The sequence below is a fragment of the Enoplosus armatus genome, chromosome 17 (assembly GCF_043641665.1).
Source record: "Enoplosus armatus isolate fEnoArm2 chromosome 17, fEnoArm2.hap1, whole genome shotgun sequence".
Lineage (NCBI taxonomy): Eukaryota > Metazoa > Chordata > Actinopteri > Centrarchiformes > Enoplosidae > Enoplosus > Enoplosus armatus.
Genome location: NC_092196.1, coordinates 18,665,755 through 18,681,930, shown reverse-complemented (window position 1 = coordinate 18,681,930; position 16,176 = coordinate 18,665,755). Strand labels below are relative to the sequence as shown.

The following is a 16,176-nucleotide window of genomic DNA, read 5'->3' as shown; positions in this document are numbered from 1 at the left end:
ATGGCTGCGTCTTTTATGTGGGAGGACTTATTTCCTCCTCTCAGCCTGACAGCAGCTGTCACCACAGTGAGTGGGGCAGCTGAACTGAAAGCAGCTGAGACATACAAATCAAGCCAGGTGCCACAAGCTGTATAAGATCAGAGTTTGTTTTTTCTGTTAGGATGTTTATGACTTTGTGGCTTGGTTGGTTTACTACAAAATATGTGATGCAAAGACACTCTATTTTTAAATAGTAATAAATAATTGTTACAGAAACTGTCCATTTAGGAAGTGTATTGTAGAAAACTTGTCCCTTGACACATGCTCCAGACACTCAGCTGTCACTGTTCTGTTATGTTTGACAAATTTTGTATGAAAGATTTCAATTTCGTGTAAGTGTTTTATCATAATGCTGTAATCTGTAACAAAGAGGCTCCGATTTATGTTTGCATAATTTGAAATTGCCTGTGTAGGTGCAGATGTTCACGGTTCTTTTGTAAACATGTTAACACATTAAAACAGTTCAAAAGTTTTTTTCACCTACGTAACATTGCAAAAGTAAGGAAGATCCTGTCTCAAACAGATGCAGAAAAATTAGTCCATGCATTTATTATGTCTAAACTGGATTATTGCAATTCCTTATTATCAGGCTGTCCCAATAAGTCCCTGAAGATTCTCCAGTTGATCCAGAATGCTGCGGCACGTGTACTAACTGGAACCAGGAAAAGAGATCATATTTCTCCAGTATTAGCTTCTCTGCACTGGCTCCCTGTAAAATCCAGAATAGAGTTTAAAATCCTTCTCATTTACAAAGCTCTTACTGGTCAGGCACCATCATATCTTAGAGAGCTCATAGTACCCTATTACCCCACTAGAGCACTGCGCTCCCAGAATGCTTGTGGTTCCTAGAGTCTCCAAAAGCAGAACAGGAGCCAGAGCCTTCAGCTATCAAGCTCCTCTCCTGTGGAATCGGCTCCCAGTTTGGGTCCGGGAGGCAGACACACTCTCTACTTTTAAGAGTAGGCCTAAAGTTTTGCTTTTTGATAACTCTTATAGTTAGGGCTGGCTCAGGCCTGCCTGGACCAGCCCCCTAGTTATGCTGCTAAAGGCCTAGACTGCTGGGGGACTTCCCATGATGCACTGAGCTTTCCTCCTTTCCCTCTTTACACATTCATGTCCCACCAATGCATGTTACTAACTATTATATCTTCCCCGGAGTTTCTTTGTGCTTTCTTGTCTCGCAGGTTCCTGTGGATCGCCTGGCTGCTGCTGCCATGGGCCCGCTTGACTCTACTACAGTTATGATTTTTAGTCATAGTTCTGTTACTATTAAAGTTGTTATTGCTATTATCAATAATATCTCAGTTATTATTACAGCTGTAACTACTATTATCAGTCATACTTCCATTGTTATTATAATTATAGTTGCTATGGCTACTGCTGCTATACATCTCTGTCTGTCTGTCTGTCTCTCTCCCTCTCTCTCTCTCCAACCCGACTGGTCAAAGCAGATGACCGCCCACCTCGAGTCTGGTTCTGCTCGAGGTTTCTGCCTCTTAAAAGGAAGTTTTTCCTTGCCACTGTCGCCAAAGTGCTTGCTCATGGTGGGAACTGTTGGCTCTCTGTAACATTATAAAGAGTCGGTCTAGACCTGCTCTATTTGTAAAGTGTCAGTGACTTTTGTTGTGATTTGGCGCTATATAAATAAAATTGAATTGAACTGAATTGAAAACAAGTCATGGTGCTGACAATATGTACTGGTGACAAATTACTTCATTTGAAAACACATTGAGTACCTTTGTAGTCATTTTTACATATTGCATGTATAATCAAATACATTCTTATTTCATGTACATTATTGACCTGTTTTAAATTTTATTGACATAAAACAACAACAATCAAGCACAGCAGCCTTAAATGACTGTTTGAAGTGCTTACACTTACTTTTGGCAATGGCTTGGACTGTAAAAGACTGTTAGTTCATCATGATCTTGACTTCCCCTCAAGTACCAAACTGCACACTCGTCATTCTGCTAAGTTTTTAATAACATTTTAAAGACAATTCATTGTAGTACAATGTTAACATCTGAAATAAAACATTACATCCAAAAATATGATCCAAGACTGAAAATGGCCTTCTACTGAGCTGACAAAAAACATACTTTGAATTGAACAAGTTGTAAATTATATTGAGTTCTTGGGAGAGTGGAAGACACTGTAGAAAGTCCTCATCCTTGTCAAACTATCAGGGTTACCACATTCCCACTGTGGCCATGAAGTACAGTTGAATTCCACCACTTTTCCATGACAATCCTTGACAAAATCAAAGTGCTTCAATGACCAAAAAATACTCTTCTGCCCTGGTTTGCTAATAAAACTGAGTCCAGTTTGATTTCCACTTCAATTGACCTGAAAAATAATAATACTGCGTGAGAAAAGTTGTATATTACTGTTAAGTGACCTGTTTTCACTTTCTCATTCTGGAAAACACCTCATGAAAATGCCAAGATATTCTACAAATATTCATGACCCCAGAAAAATCAATATTATATTAAAGTATGGTATGTATGCATACAAAAACTTTAAATATATTCAACTCACCAAATAAACTTTAGATATCTATCTAACCACGAAAGCAGTCTCTCGGATCTTGGAATAAGCATACTTTGGAACAGAGAGGCAAGAACACAAGAGTCACTTTACAGTATATATATATATATAAAACAAAGGCTCATCAAAACTCAAATGTTCAAAACTCCACTTACATTCAGTCCTCTGGGCGATTGGACAGGCTCCAGTCCCCTACAGCAGAGCACCGAAAAGGGCCTTTCCTTGGTCTTTGAATGCTCTTTGAAACACAGACTGAAAACCTTGGCAGGCAGGTAGACATCCCAGTCAGCTGCGTGCTCTTCTATTAGATCACTTACCATCCTGTTGGGGAGCAGCAATTACAAAAGTTCAAGCATTAATATGTAGGCATGATGAGAGAATTTGAAGTTACTGGAGAGTCCTCAGAGCATTTATCAGTTTAAAAGGACAAATTCACAGGATACTCTTGTGTACTGCTGAGAGGAGATACCAGTTTTGTATGAACACTTGACCTCTGTGCCCATTTCTTGATTTACGGTATTTTCATATTCATATTTCTCTGCCAGGACCTGTCAATAAGCTGCTGTGTGATCAAATCCACGGTGCCAGTCTGCTGATGATAGATGACAAGAGCGATGGTGACCATCAGCTGATCTTTCAGTTCTCTGTTGATCTAGCATGGGGAAACATTCACACAGTATATCTATGTGAGACACGGGCCGATTAGGATGCAATATGACACCAGCACTTTATTATAAAGTAGTAGAGAGCTTAAGTCCCACCCCACTCCTTGCTAGCATGAGCAATTTCTCATAGAAACACTTAAAAACGCTGTGCATGGACATTATAGCACTATATCCATTCAATCTGGTTGTAAGTGAATCTTCAATGACAGACTTTGGATGTCTTGAAGCATCTTTGCTTTTCTGTGTGGAATATGTCAGATATTACAACTTGGATGTTGATGTGAAAACTGGTAATCAAAATAACTCCTTAAGCTCTCTATAATAAAGTGAGCAGTTCAATCAGCAATGCCCTCACTTTGTGGACTATGTCATGAGGCAGCCTGGAGAGGATCCTGAGCGGGTACCCAAAGTGGGCGATGATGTCCATAATGTGCTTCGCCACATGTGAAGGGAGGCACGACTGCATAGGCACAGCTTCCACCCACTTGGAGTAGTAGTCTGTCACAGTCAAAATGTATTTATGTCCGTTGAGTGTCTGGGGCAGCGGTCCTCTGACATCCAGACCAAGCCACTGCCACGGCTCTTTCACCTGCCATCACAACATCACATCATACAGAAACACAATGTGATCGCAGTAACAATCCCAACCACTGTGGTTTGTATATAATGTAAGCCTGATGCAATACATTCAGGTAATCATGTTGTAACTTACCTCTATCACATTTTCAGGGTCTTCACATTCTGTCTGTGAAAATTACAGAAGAGCACTTGATTAAAATACTTCATGATATACAAGTTAGAGTATAAAATATTGTAGTTTAAAATCATGACGACTACTTACAGTCACATTATCATCTGGAGCCCACTGAATATCCTGTTGGTGCATGTGAAAAATTACATACAGATGTTAACCTTCATTATTGAAGTTTATTTTTATTACCAAACATAATTATTTCATATTTATATTTGATTTGTCTGACAACAAAAGGCTTTTAATTTGCCTAATGTCATACCACACTAAAAATACACAAAAATAATGAGATCACTAAGTTATCTGGACACAGTAATTATACTACATATAATAGACAGTACCACTTACCCGTGGTACACAGTAATCTCCATGGAAGAAATGTGGAAATGACTCGATCTTCATCAGCCCTTCATCTACTATAATCCTCCACTTGTCAGACTTTTTTGGCTCTTTGTCTCTGAACATAAAACCAGAAAAGGTCAACACATTAAAGAGGCAACAATCCAAATGGGTACGAATGTAATACAAAACACTTAATACAGGAACTTAAGCGTTGTCTGATTTGGCTGAAACTGATGTTATGTTACAGTTTCTAATGCAGACAATCACAAAAATGCATGAATAAATCCAATATCATTAAAACATCTTATATACTTGTAGTAGAGCGTCACAACTGAGTTACAATATAAATGTGTAAAAATGCAACATCCTGGTAATGAGTGCAATAAATTCTAGAGCTGAAATGATTAATCAATTAATCAATCAACAGAAAACTGACTATTCTTTTTGTCTTATATGGCAGATTAATTGATGAAAATAATAATTACTTGCAACCCTTATTTATTGATCTCCTCCTGGCTTGTGATGCAGACAATCATACCAATGCAATAAAATCATAAAGATTCTGGAAATGAGTGCAATAAATCTAGGAGCTGGGTAACGTCTCACTGTAGTAGCTCTAGAGAAAGTGGTTAGTCAGAAGATAAATGCTCTCTCTCTCTCACAAATCCTTTGTTTCTTTTGTCTCATGGTTCGTAAAACTAAGCTTGCAGGCATGAAACTGAATCCACAAACATATACAACAAGTCATGATAATGACTGGGAGGCAGTAATGGATCCTGACCCTGTCTGCAGTTTCTGGAGCCCCACAGAAAAAGGAAGGAGGCCACTTAATATCTCAATCTTATTTACTGAGCAGTAAAACACAGTTAACTGCTGCTTTGTTTACATTGTTTACAGAAGCCTCTGTATGTTTGTCTCTTTTCAGCAAGGCCGGATGAACCTGTTTGGGACCGCGCACACAGTACACTATAGATGGTAGCTTCATTATATTTTGCAAAGAGACTCAGAATCCAACCAGTACTCTTTACTGGAATTGTACCTGGCCCCAGGTTTTCTGTATGACAGTTAGTTTGTGGTAATTTGATGAAACACAACTTAAGGAAACGGCACCACATGAGCACAATAAAATGATAAAGGTGTCAGACCTACATTTTGACATAGTTCCCCTTTGCAAGACAGGGCCACAAGATGACATGATAATGCAGGAACCAGTTGATATTGTCATTTAACGGTGCAAATTCAACCCTAACCCTAATCCTAACCCTGGGCAATTGTCCACTTTTCCTGGTTGATAATCATGCCTTGCTTTTCAGCATCAGAGTTAGAGTCAAGTTGCCACTTGTTGACTATTAATGTCATTCTCCGATTATCTCCCACAGTCTCTTGTTTTGTTTAACAACATTATAGTACGCCTATAGTAACATACCCAGCAGGCTCTTCTTCTGGCTGGTTGTGCTCTTTGTTCTGGACGCTTCGTTTTGCTGTGGCAGGAGCTGGACTTGTCTGTGTGGCTTTAACACCAGGTGGCTGCGTTCGCAATACAGGGAAACAACACATACTGTGTTCAGAAGAACAGCTTGAAGAAAAACAGAACGTCTGTTAATATTGTCAATTTTTAACCCCAATCCTAGAAAGCTCCATTTGAGTAAACAATGTTTTATAAAATGGACCAACGGGCTTGCTAAAAGACCACAAATTACAACAGAATCACAGAATTTTAACGGTTAAGTGTCAATATAGTATGCTCTCACCTTGTATCTCTTACTTTTTGGGTTGGTGGAAGCCTACATGCGGGGACAGTGACAGTAATTAGATATGAGATCTTTATTTTAGAGAATCATTGGAAACAGATGAAGACATTTTTTTAATGAAGGGGTTCTGTCTTGTTCTGAAACTACTTTTTCCATTCAGTGAAGCAGCTGATGTTTTATTTTTAAATGATCCACCGACGTCGAGTGACTACATACTAACCTTTCTTTTCGGTGTGTCGCCAGGGGATGAAAATATGGTGGGAACTGCATCTTCTCGAAGTTTCACACATTTGCCTGTTCTGTCAATGTATTGTTCCTCAAAATGATTGATGCACAGCACAGAGAAGCGAGATGGGGTCCAGTCCTTCCACTTCATGTTGATTAGCCATTTCTTGAGTTTCCGGGGATTGTACAGGGGAAACCTGCCGAAGCAGACAACTCATTAAAACAGTCCTAACACTGATGTGTGCAATTCTTCCCTGTTTGAAAGAAACAACACTGAACAACATTTAAAAGTCAGTTTGTCTATTAGTTCTCATTGGCAACATTTCTTCTGGTGTACTGAACATGGTGTATGAACATGCTTTGTCAGGTATATCTGGATCAAAGTCCACTCTGTCCAATAATTCAAATGTAAAATGTATAATATATTTCAGTGCATTGACCATTTGTTATTTAATCCCTTCTATCATGCCTACATTGTTTCCTGACAAGTCTGATGGAAACAGCATGCCAAGTGAGCAGAGGTGCATATTCATTATTTAATATTAGCTACATGTCTGCATCCAGTCTCAAGTCTTGCACTCCATGTAGACAAAAAGAGACAGAATTTTAGGGCTGCAACTACCGATTATATTCATTACCGGTTAACCTGACGATTGTTTTCACGATTAATATTTTACACAATGAAATGTCAATGAAATGAAACTGAAAAACTTCAAAATTGTTTTTGTTTTGTCCAACAAATAGTCCAAAATCTAACGATGTTTAGTTTAGAATGATATAAAACAGAAAAGCAGCAAACTGAGAAGCTGAAACTAAGCAATGTTTGGTATTTTTACTTTAAAATAGTTGCCGATTAATTTTCTATCGACTGACTAATCGTTTAATCTAATTGTTTCAGCTCTGGTCAATAGAGTTAGCTTGATTGTCTGTAACAGGTGGCTCATCCTGTTTCTTTCTTAAATTCTTAGTTATCTAAGATAAAAAGTTACGATGAGCTGGAAAAACATAGCCAGCAATGTGATTCATGTTGATGTTTATGTTAGCTAGCTTCACTATCCAGCTATTCCCTGTTGAGTGACAAAGGTTAATACTCACTTAAAAAACTTCACATTTGAATCGCCGGAGTTTTCGCAGTGGTAGGTACATTTATATCGTCCCATTTGGTACACAATTTCGTTCAATTTGTGACCAGACAAACTGATTTTGTTGCCAGTTGTTTGAGCAACCTGTCGAGGTGGCAATAATATAATTTCAACATCCGGTCAAAACCTATAAAAATAATATCCTCATGACATGTTTGAAAGTTTTTGGAGTTACAAAAAGCCAAAGCCGAAATCCTACAATAAGCATATAGTATTCCGCAGTATATATAAGTATATTTTTGCTCGTCATGTATCAAACCCTCGTGACGCAAATATTCAATGGGATGTTTTAATTACATTCACTGGCTTTATACTCCTATTTCCTGCTATTACCTACATCTTCTTGCTAACTTGACGCAACAGCGTTTCACTAACGGATGTTGTTTTTTTTCTTCTTCGTGGTGTGTTAATTGCACATGGACGCCCTATAACGCCCCCTTCTGGATAAAAGATAGAAGGACAGTCAGTCGTATTTTATTTGTATGACACATTTGTACACAGGAATGTCTTTTACAGAAAGCGCAAAACAAAAAAAGATGAAAATATGAAAGAATGTACAATTAATAACATTTTCTCACTGACCCTTCAGCTTTGAATTTTAATGTACCTGTAAAAATCAAAATATTCCCATAAAAATATAGATTTTTTTTCTCGACTTGTATACCCTTTGATATTTGAACACAAAATGAATCAAAGGGATACTTAAAAATATCACTGTTTAATTAACATTAAAAAATAAAAAATGTGATATAAACAATGCAAAATGGTTGCAGATGTCTCACAGCTCAGTTTCTTTTTGATTTCCACTCGACCCTCCACTCATCCCAGTCCAGTAGAGTTCGTTTTATGTCCCATCCTGCAGCTTCCACAGCTGGAAATTATGTTAGAAAAATCATGTTTCTATTCATAGAAATACACACGATAAAGATGATGATTTGTAGGTTAGAACAGTTTTTGTGTGCTCACCTTTGAGAAATGGATTGAAAATTGTGTCCATTAAGTTGTGACTCTCATGCACCATTTCCCAGTGACCTTTACAAAAAATAAAAGTGAGTATTGTGTAAAATAGAAAAACCCCTCCATTAATGTAAAGTAAAGAAATGAATGGAGGTAAATGCTCACTTTGCTGTTGTAGTGTTGGAGGTTCTCTGGTAGTTGGAGGGCTCAACATACTGCTGAGCCACACAGCTTGGCACATCGCTCTGATTTCATCATGTACTGATGCTTCTGGGCCCAAACAAACACATACGCAGCCTGAGAGGAAGACAGCTTAGTTGAAGAAACATTCAAAGTTATGTTAAAGTATGTTATATGGCATTGTTGTTCTGTGGAGGAAGATGGAAGATGACATACCATTTCGTACTCCTAATAGGTAAGGCAAGTTGTTCTTCTTCAAAGCCAAATTTAGTTCCTCTGGGCTACAAAATAAGCAAACCTATATTAAACTGTGTTGAACTTTTATTGTGTTTTATTTCATCATTTAAGCAAAAATGGTTCATGAAACTACCTTTGTACAACCTCCTGTAGCCTCACTCCAAGTTTGATTGGAACAGTTTTCTTAAACTCTGGAAAAAACAGAAGAATCCATAATTTTGAATGCACACTAACATATTTCAACTTTGCCTCAATGCTGCTTCTATTGAATACATAAAATGGTCATGAAAACCCCTGATTCTTACCCAAGAAAACTGGTTCTCTCTGATTGGCCTCTGGTGGATTCAGGATCCGTCTCTCTCTCAGGTACTGCTGCAGTACGATCGAAAGCCGTGCCTCGTTGAAGGTTTCCATGACAACCGAACGCACCGCCTTGTAGTTGGCGAAGAGGTGGAGGACGGTGAAAAGGAAGAAGAGGCTGAGAGTCAGTCTGAGGGGCAGAAAGAAAAAGGGTAATGGAGGTAGATGTAGATGTAAAAGACATGAAAGACACAAAAAGTGCCTGTGTGAGATTCTTATAGTCATTTATATACATTACATAATACAATATAACAATACTTACACTGGATTATCAGTGACAAGGGGAATGAGTACCAAACTGATTAGCAGTCCAGCCAGATTCACTAAAGTCTCCTGTGGGAAGTAAAAGACATGAAGATGAGACAAGAATGAAATTCCACACTGCCCAATCAGAAACCTTGTTTTGATGATTTGCTTAAATATGTTACAATAGGAAAGGAACAGGTGTAAATAATACAATCAATGATGGCTGAATTCCATTTAGCTGCTTCAGTTTCAGGGTCCTGGTATTGTGCATGCTGGCTCACTGTCTGGCTTATTGGGACACTTGAATAGAACAACATTAATGTTGTTAATAATGCCTTTTACCTACTTTTCCTACAATGACAAGTCAAAATGTCTGCTGTGAAGAAGGCCTATTGTACTTCTTTATGTATGATGGAACAGCAAAATACTATATATATATATATATACATACAGTAATACATTTATAATAACAATTAATCATTTATTAGTTTTCACTGGTCTAATTTAAATAGAAGACCACATAAAATGGGTACACGAAATAGACCTCTGTACACACTGTTCACCGTAGTTTGCTCCACGATAAACAGTCTGACACAAAAAAAAGTACCTGACTGCCATCTTTGGCAGAGATGTCAGCCATGTTGTCTCTGCGAGCCTGATGAACAGTCAGAGCAGCTCTGGTTGCACCGCCTGCCACTCCAACAATGGACTGGAGAAGAAAAACACACACAAGTCAGCTTAACTTTTATGTTACGTAAGTTAAGTCAAGGTCAACTACAGAATATTCTGATAGTCAATCATTTGCAATATGAAGGAATATAGTGAAATGAAACAGCCATGCAGTCTGGCTACAAAGGCTACAAAGTTAAGGCCAGTGGTTCCTGACCTTTGTGGCTTGACCCTTTGAGTCTTTGCTCACAAATTACAATGCATTGATAGTTAAACATAATGTTGTGGGTCCCTACCCCCGGTTGAACCACTAGTTTAAGTCTCTCTCTCAGGCATCTGGTTTGTTACGATTGCCGTTTTTGCCATAATAGTAATAATAGAAAATGTGTTTATAATTGGATAAATAATAAAAATAAACCTGACATAAGTTGAGCATGGAGGTACTTTGGTAACACACATAGTGTATGTGTTGTGTGATATATATTCAAAACTCAAGGTTCAGCTTCGAGAATAGCAAATTGAGCAAACCTTGACTTGATTTTTATCACAGCTGACTTAAGTTATCTATTTTACCTTGAATATCCCTGCAGTACACACAATCAGGGTGAAGCAAGCAGGAAAGTATGGAGCCAATATTTCCATGAACATGGCAATATCGTTGAGAACATCAGCAAAAAGTCTGGTAAGAAATTCAAGGAAATTACTTAGTCCATCAAAAGAGTTCATAATAATGACTACACTGACTTTTAGATTTAGTGCCTGTACACCATGCATACCTCCATTTTTTGGCCTCAGAGTCCAGTTTAGTCCTGCAATAAAGACAAAAAACTGATCATAAAGTAGAAATTTTAACAGTGACAGAGGAGCACAAATAAAGCTCCCTAAAACTTTTACTGGACTGAAAAAAGACACAAATATGAGCCTACCCTTTTCGCCAAGCGAAGAGGATTCTTCCCAACATGCCCGTTCCATCTGCAGGGGAAAACAATAGTTTGTAGGTTGCAGTCACCATGCAAGAATGATATACATTTATGGTATATTTTAAAGGATCACCTCTTAGTAACCAGGTGACTGTGGCTGCAGCTACTGTTGCCTCTTGGTTTCCAACACCGACACCTTTGAGAGAGGCCTGAGTGGCCAGAGTCCCTGACAGAGAGCTGGAGAAAGCCTGAGAGAGAGAGAGAGAGAGAGAGAGAGAGAGTGTGGCTGGAGAATTTCAATCTGATGGTGATGATAATGATGTCAATAGTTTTGGTGTATCGTTAAATGTACCTGCACAGTATCCCAAAACTGGTACTGCAGGTAGTCGTTACTGACACTCTCTGGATAGCCTTGAGGCAGAAAGACACTCTGAAATGAGATGATGAATGTGAGGCTGAGGGGGAACAAACAATCAATGTAGCTACACGGAAACACTGACATGTAAATCCTTACTTTAAAAACTCCAACAATAGAGTTTCCTCTTGATTCACCTCCACTCCCATCTCTTCTCCTCTCCATCACTCCATCCTTTCCAAAATACTTCCAGGACTCTGCACTGCCGTATCTCTCTGTGGCCAAAACCTCACCTCTATCTTTCTCCATTAAGGCGGTTGGGAACGAAAAACAGAGGGAAGCTGACTGAACTAAAAAACGGAACAATACTGCAGTATTAAATGCACCGGAATGTATTTAATTAAAGTCCATTTTGGCTCCACATAGCATAAATCTGAACACAGCCTACGTGTCGTTCTCTCCTGTCGTGTTTTTCTTTGTAGCACTTCCGTGTTTTCTTTCCGCCACAGTTTGGGGACTCCTCATTGGTTGATTGGGAGTTTAAGGCGGAGCTTCGATTAACACGCCAACAAATCGCCAATAAACAGAGACGGAGGAAGATTCACAAATAACATGACCTTCAATGGCTACACCTACCAAACTATGTCTAGAAATATTATAATAATAAATTAGAAAAAATAACCATCATTCAAGAAAACACTATTGTCTATTCTGTCGCGCAACAATATCGCAGTTGCACTTCCAATCAGGTGCCAAGTCAAACAGAAATGTAAAGACAACAGTATGAAAGTATAACTACACTATAAAGATAGCAATATAAAAGTAACAAACTACACATATAGGAAAGTGAGAGGAAGAAGGGTCACAGATTGGGTGAAAAACTAAATAAATAAATTCAATTAAAATAAATAAAAACACAAAAATAGCAAAAACTAAAACAGAAGTAAAAATAAATAAATAAATAAACTAGGCAGGTATAACATTCATCATCTTAGTTTAGTGTGTGAGCATGCTAACATTTGCAAATTAGCACACAAAGCTGAGGCTGATGGGGATGTCATTCATTTTGCAAGTATTTGGTCATAAATCAAATTGCTGGAGAAAGTGAGGTGTTGACCTGATGGTGGCGCTAGCATGCTGTTTTTTTGTTTGGGCCCATGCATTTAGCATCAAAAGTCTCTCCAGTCTTGCTTTTACTAGTCCTTGTAACTGAGAATGACGGATGAAGTTTTATTATTACTTTGAAGTACCAGCAATATTTAGAGACAACACAAAATTGATCCTTACCAGAGTAGGAGATCCAAATTCACTGAGGTGTATCCACAATTAAAAATCAAATTTTCTGAACAGAATTTTGTACGTGTGGCTCAATGGGTGTCAATTCCCTCTGTTCTACTTCCTTAAAACAGAGAAATGCACCTGACAGGATGAAAAATAATCAGTAAATGATGCAGACACTGGGTCTGTTGAGCCACAACGATTGGATGAGAAGCCACAGCAGATCATTCTCATGCTCTTTTTCACCATGAAGAAAGATCCAGCTGTCTGTCGGGCTGGTAGAGTGTACAGCGGTGACATCAGCTCTGAGAAAATGCAGTCAGGTAGTCATCAATCGCTGAGTTAAGGGGGAGTAAATATTTCTTATCTCTGGGTCATAGAGCAGAGGGATGGCAAGAGACTAGAAAAACGTATGAACAGCAAGAAGAGGCCTGTTCGACCCTCTAGACAAAAGAGAAGAGTGTGATTTCAAAGTGATATAAAAATGCAGTTATTGAGCAAAATGCTAATGAGGTATTGAATGAAAGCCAATATCATAAGATCTGTTAACTCCTCTGAGATTAATTTAGAAAAAAAGTGAGGCAGACAGGAATCTGTGACTGTTTCACCCCAAGGCGAGACAAGTGCTGACACACCTTTCCCATGTCCTCAGGAATGTTGTTTGGGAAAGAAGGCAGGAAAGGTTGTAAAACTGTTGTAATACTGTATAGTATGTGAAACTGTGACTAACGAAGGAGAGAGGAAGCCTAACCTGCGATTACAAGAAATAGAGTATGAGAACTAATGTAACCGAGTGAGCGAAGGGTTGGTATGTGTGGGAGGGCAAGAAAGAAAAGAAGGAAGGAGCCGGCACAGTAATGGGCGTGGAGGTTTCACATTGAGTTTCACTCCCAGCTCTCAGTCCTGTCATTTAACAACTTATATAGCACTGAGCTTTCACAGGGACAAGTCTGCCTCAGAGCTGTTGTCTTTTGGACTCCTACTACAATGACAGCAGTGGTGTTTGGATGACCACGTGTGGAAATCTTCACTGAAACTTTCACACTGTATCGAAAGGAAGACGCTTCATGTGGCAGCTGTCACCTTAAACTGGAATTTTGTGTAGGAGACAAGAAGACAATACACCTGCCGACCATCTCATTAAGACTTTAATACTACACTGGACAAACTGAGAAATCACTTGTTTCACTGAAGGAGTGTATTCAGACCGAGGAGCGGATTCTAAAGGGTGCCTTTTAAATTTGATCAAGTTTGTACTTTAAAGTAAGTCTTTGAGAACCACCTTTAAGATTTTGTTTTCAGTTGTGTATAATTACAGAAACTTTAACTGACATTTAGTAATCCGCAATGAAGCATTAGGTTTCTCACTACAAATGATTCACAGGCCTGTGCGACATTACATGATGAAACTATTATTAACTCAGTCCAACTCTCTGCTGATACATTCTTCTAAGGGACAAACACACAGGGTAAGCTGGCATGTCACTCTTTGATCAAATCAGAGATTAGATAAGTTACGTTTTATGTTTTCGTTTCTTCATGACAACTTGCCAGCCAAGCAAGAGGTTTCGACATTTTTGAAGTGTGATTGTACAAGTTTTTCAAGCTTTTTTTTTGTATAGTTAACAGTGAACACTTGACGCTGCGCCCCATGTTACGCCATTCAAAGGGTACTATACTCTATTTCATGTTGGAAATACCCAGTCCAGAGAAATTCTCATGCTCACTAGAGAGAACATACTGTCTCAATATTTTGAAGAACATGTTTAGACTTGTCGGGGACATTTATTTCTAATTCTTTAAACTGAGTCAGTGTCAGTTGGTTTTTATTTTAAGAATGTAAGCAGGAACATTAATAGAACAGAAAAGATCAAATACAACCTGTGTAGTCAGTGAGAAATAAAATAACTCTGAGGTCATCTGTCCCATTGTGTCTAAACAACACTCTGCAAAGACCATACGCATGTTCCTCATACACCTGGGACATTAAAGTATTAATATCTTAATGAACTAAACCTAGGCAGGGTTTGCCGTCACACAAAGTTAAAGCCAGTTCCTTAAATGCCCCTTTATCTTGAAAAACAAACAATTCTATCAGGTATGAACACAGTTAAAACCATAAAGCAGCCACTCAGACAAATCTTAAAATTGTTCTCTGTTGGACATTACTCACTCAAAATGTTACGTGGTTTTAGTAACTATGACATTACTCAGGTAAACCTTTCTTAAACATACTGTTGTGTTTTGCAGAAATGTCTGATTCACCTCAGACACATGTAACGATAGATGAAGTGGTCCCACTGACTACCATTGCCGGGTCAGGTGACACACAAAATGATAACACTGGACAGGGTGGTGCCTCCTGCTGCGATGACAAGAACCACAGGAAACTAGCCATCTGCAGCATCATCTGTGGGGTCTCCTGCATTGGAATCAAGGCTCTGATCAATTCAGTCAAGGTATTTTATAACATGTAAAACATTGTAATAGCCCAAATAAGGACAGATTTCACAGCAATTTAAGTATTTTGTGACCTAATGTGCAAGCACAATTTGTGACAGAGGAAAGGTTACCAATTCAAGACTTTTGTACATATTAGGTTTTAATAAGATCAGAATAAAAGAAAGAATATCTAAAAGGTAATTTAGAAGTTACTTTTACACATACAGCAGTGGGGTCTGTGGGACCCCAAAAATTAGGGTTTATTAGGGACCTTTACATCTGAGAACTAGACTTAATGATGACTAAATTATTGCTTATTGTCAGTGGCATTAGTTTCATTATGTATTCATGTATTACGTATTCTGACTTAACCCATAATTGAAAACATTGTTTTGTCCTTACTTCAACAGGCTGAGAAGTCATCAGATCTAAAGACAGCAGCAAAGTATTCACAACGGGCAAGAAAACTTGGCATCATCTCCATCGTGACATGGGTAGCCATTCTGACTTTAATTCCCATGCTAATGGCACTGGTCTCATATCTTTTCACTCTGATAGACTAATCAACTTTGGTGAACCTCTACAGAAGATAACCAGTGGGATGGCTCTTCTGATTTTGTATGTTTATGGAGACAGACAGCGGACAGTACAAAGCTGCCATGAAGATATGAACAAACACGAGGACTGCTTTACTCTTTTTTATTCTGATAACGGCCCCAGTTTACACTTTTCTACTTCCTCTTAACCATTTACCATTTTTTTACCGAAGGAACAACCACTCTTGCTCGATGTTTTTTTATACGCTGTAATATTTATTTAACAATATATGAACATATGGACAAAATCTAAATCTAAATGACCATATAAAATCCAGCATTAACTATAGTTTGAGACATGACACTACATGACACATACATTATATATTAATGATTAGAACTGTCACTCCCCAGTAATGACCCAATCCTTAATATGTTTGCACCTTAAATGCCATTACAATTGAACACACCCATTCTTAGATACTGTATATACTTGCAGAGCTACAAAAGTTAATAAATTACACAATCTGT

The 16,176-nt window shown here is 38.3% G+C and overlaps 2 protein-coding genes across 3 annotated transcripts; both read right to left on the bottom strand.

The window, feature by feature from the left end:
- Window positions 1–2,006: 2,006 nt before the first annotated feature.
- LOC139300031 (uncharacterized) lies at window positions 2,007–6,907 on the bottom strand. The gene is made up of 12 exons (XM_070923000.1): window positions 6,903–6,907; window positions 6,319–6,520; window positions 6,099–6,131; window positions 5,774–5,874; window positions 4,354–4,462; window positions 4,096–4,128; window positions 3,967–3,999; window positions 3,610–3,843; window positions 3,138–3,241; window positions 2,745–2,910; window positions 2,581–2,643; window positions 2,007–2,388 (listed from the first exon to the last, which is right to left on the bottom strand). The coding sequence occupies exons 1-11, from the start codon at window positions 6,905–6,907 to the stop codon at window positions 2,599–2,601; spliced, it is 1,065 nt and encodes a 354-aa protein (XP_070779101.1). The 3' UTR covers window positions 2,007–2,388; window positions 2,581–2,598.
- Window positions 6,908–8,046: 1,139 nt separating this feature from the next.
- Window positions 8,047–11,789, bottom strand: rusf1 (RUS family member 1). 2 transcript variants are annotated; one of them, XM_070923582.1, is made up of 14 exons: window positions 11,549–11,789; window positions 11,387–11,464; window positions 11,168–11,282; window positions 11,041–11,086; window positions 10,891–10,923; window positions 10,688–10,793; window positions 10,053–10,154; window positions 9,462–9,532; window positions 9,145–9,329; window positions 8,973–9,030; window positions 8,819–8,883; window positions 8,577–8,719; window positions 8,432–8,501; window positions 8,047–8,336 (listed from the first exon to the last, which is right to left on the bottom strand). In XM_070923582.1, exons 1-14 carry the CDS (start codon window positions 11,696–11,698, stop codon window positions 8,251–8,253), a joined length of 1,308 nt encoding a protein of 435 aa, XP_070779683.1. In that variant the 5' UTR covers window positions 11,699–11,789; the 3' UTR covers window positions 8,047–8,250. The 2 variants fall into 2 exon arrangements, with proteins under 2 accessions (XP_070779683.1, XP_070779682.1); XM_070923581.1 differs by having other exon boundaries at window positions 8,432–8,497; window positions 8,588–8,719.
- Window positions 11,790–16,176: the final 4,387 nt, after the last annotated feature.

Excerpts from the sequence above, each read along its gene's own strand:
- LOC139300031 (XM_070923000.1), bottom strand. Across the intron at positions 3,242-3,609 it reads CTCATGACATAGTCCACAAA|ATCAACAGAGAACTGAAAGA; the intron begins GTGAGGGCATTG and ends TCCCCATGCTAG. Across the intron at positions 2,644-2,744 it reads AATCGCCCAGAGGACTGAAT|TATGCTTATTCCAAGATCCG; the intron begins GTAAGTGGAGTT and ends TCTGTTCCAAAG.
- rusf1 (XM_070923582.1), bottom strand. The coding sequence starts at position 11,698 with ATGGAGAAAGATAGAGGTGAGGTTTTGGCCACAGAGAGATACGGCAGT. Across the intron at positions 11,283-11,386 it reads AGTTTTGGGATACTGTGCAG|GCTTTCTCCAGCTCTCTGTC; the intron begins GTACATTTAACG and ends TCTCTCTCTCAG. Across the intron at positions 10,924-11,040 it reads CTCTTCGCTTGGCGAAAAGG|GACTAAACTGGACTCTGAGG; the intron begins GTAGGCTCATAT and ends TCTTTATTGCAG.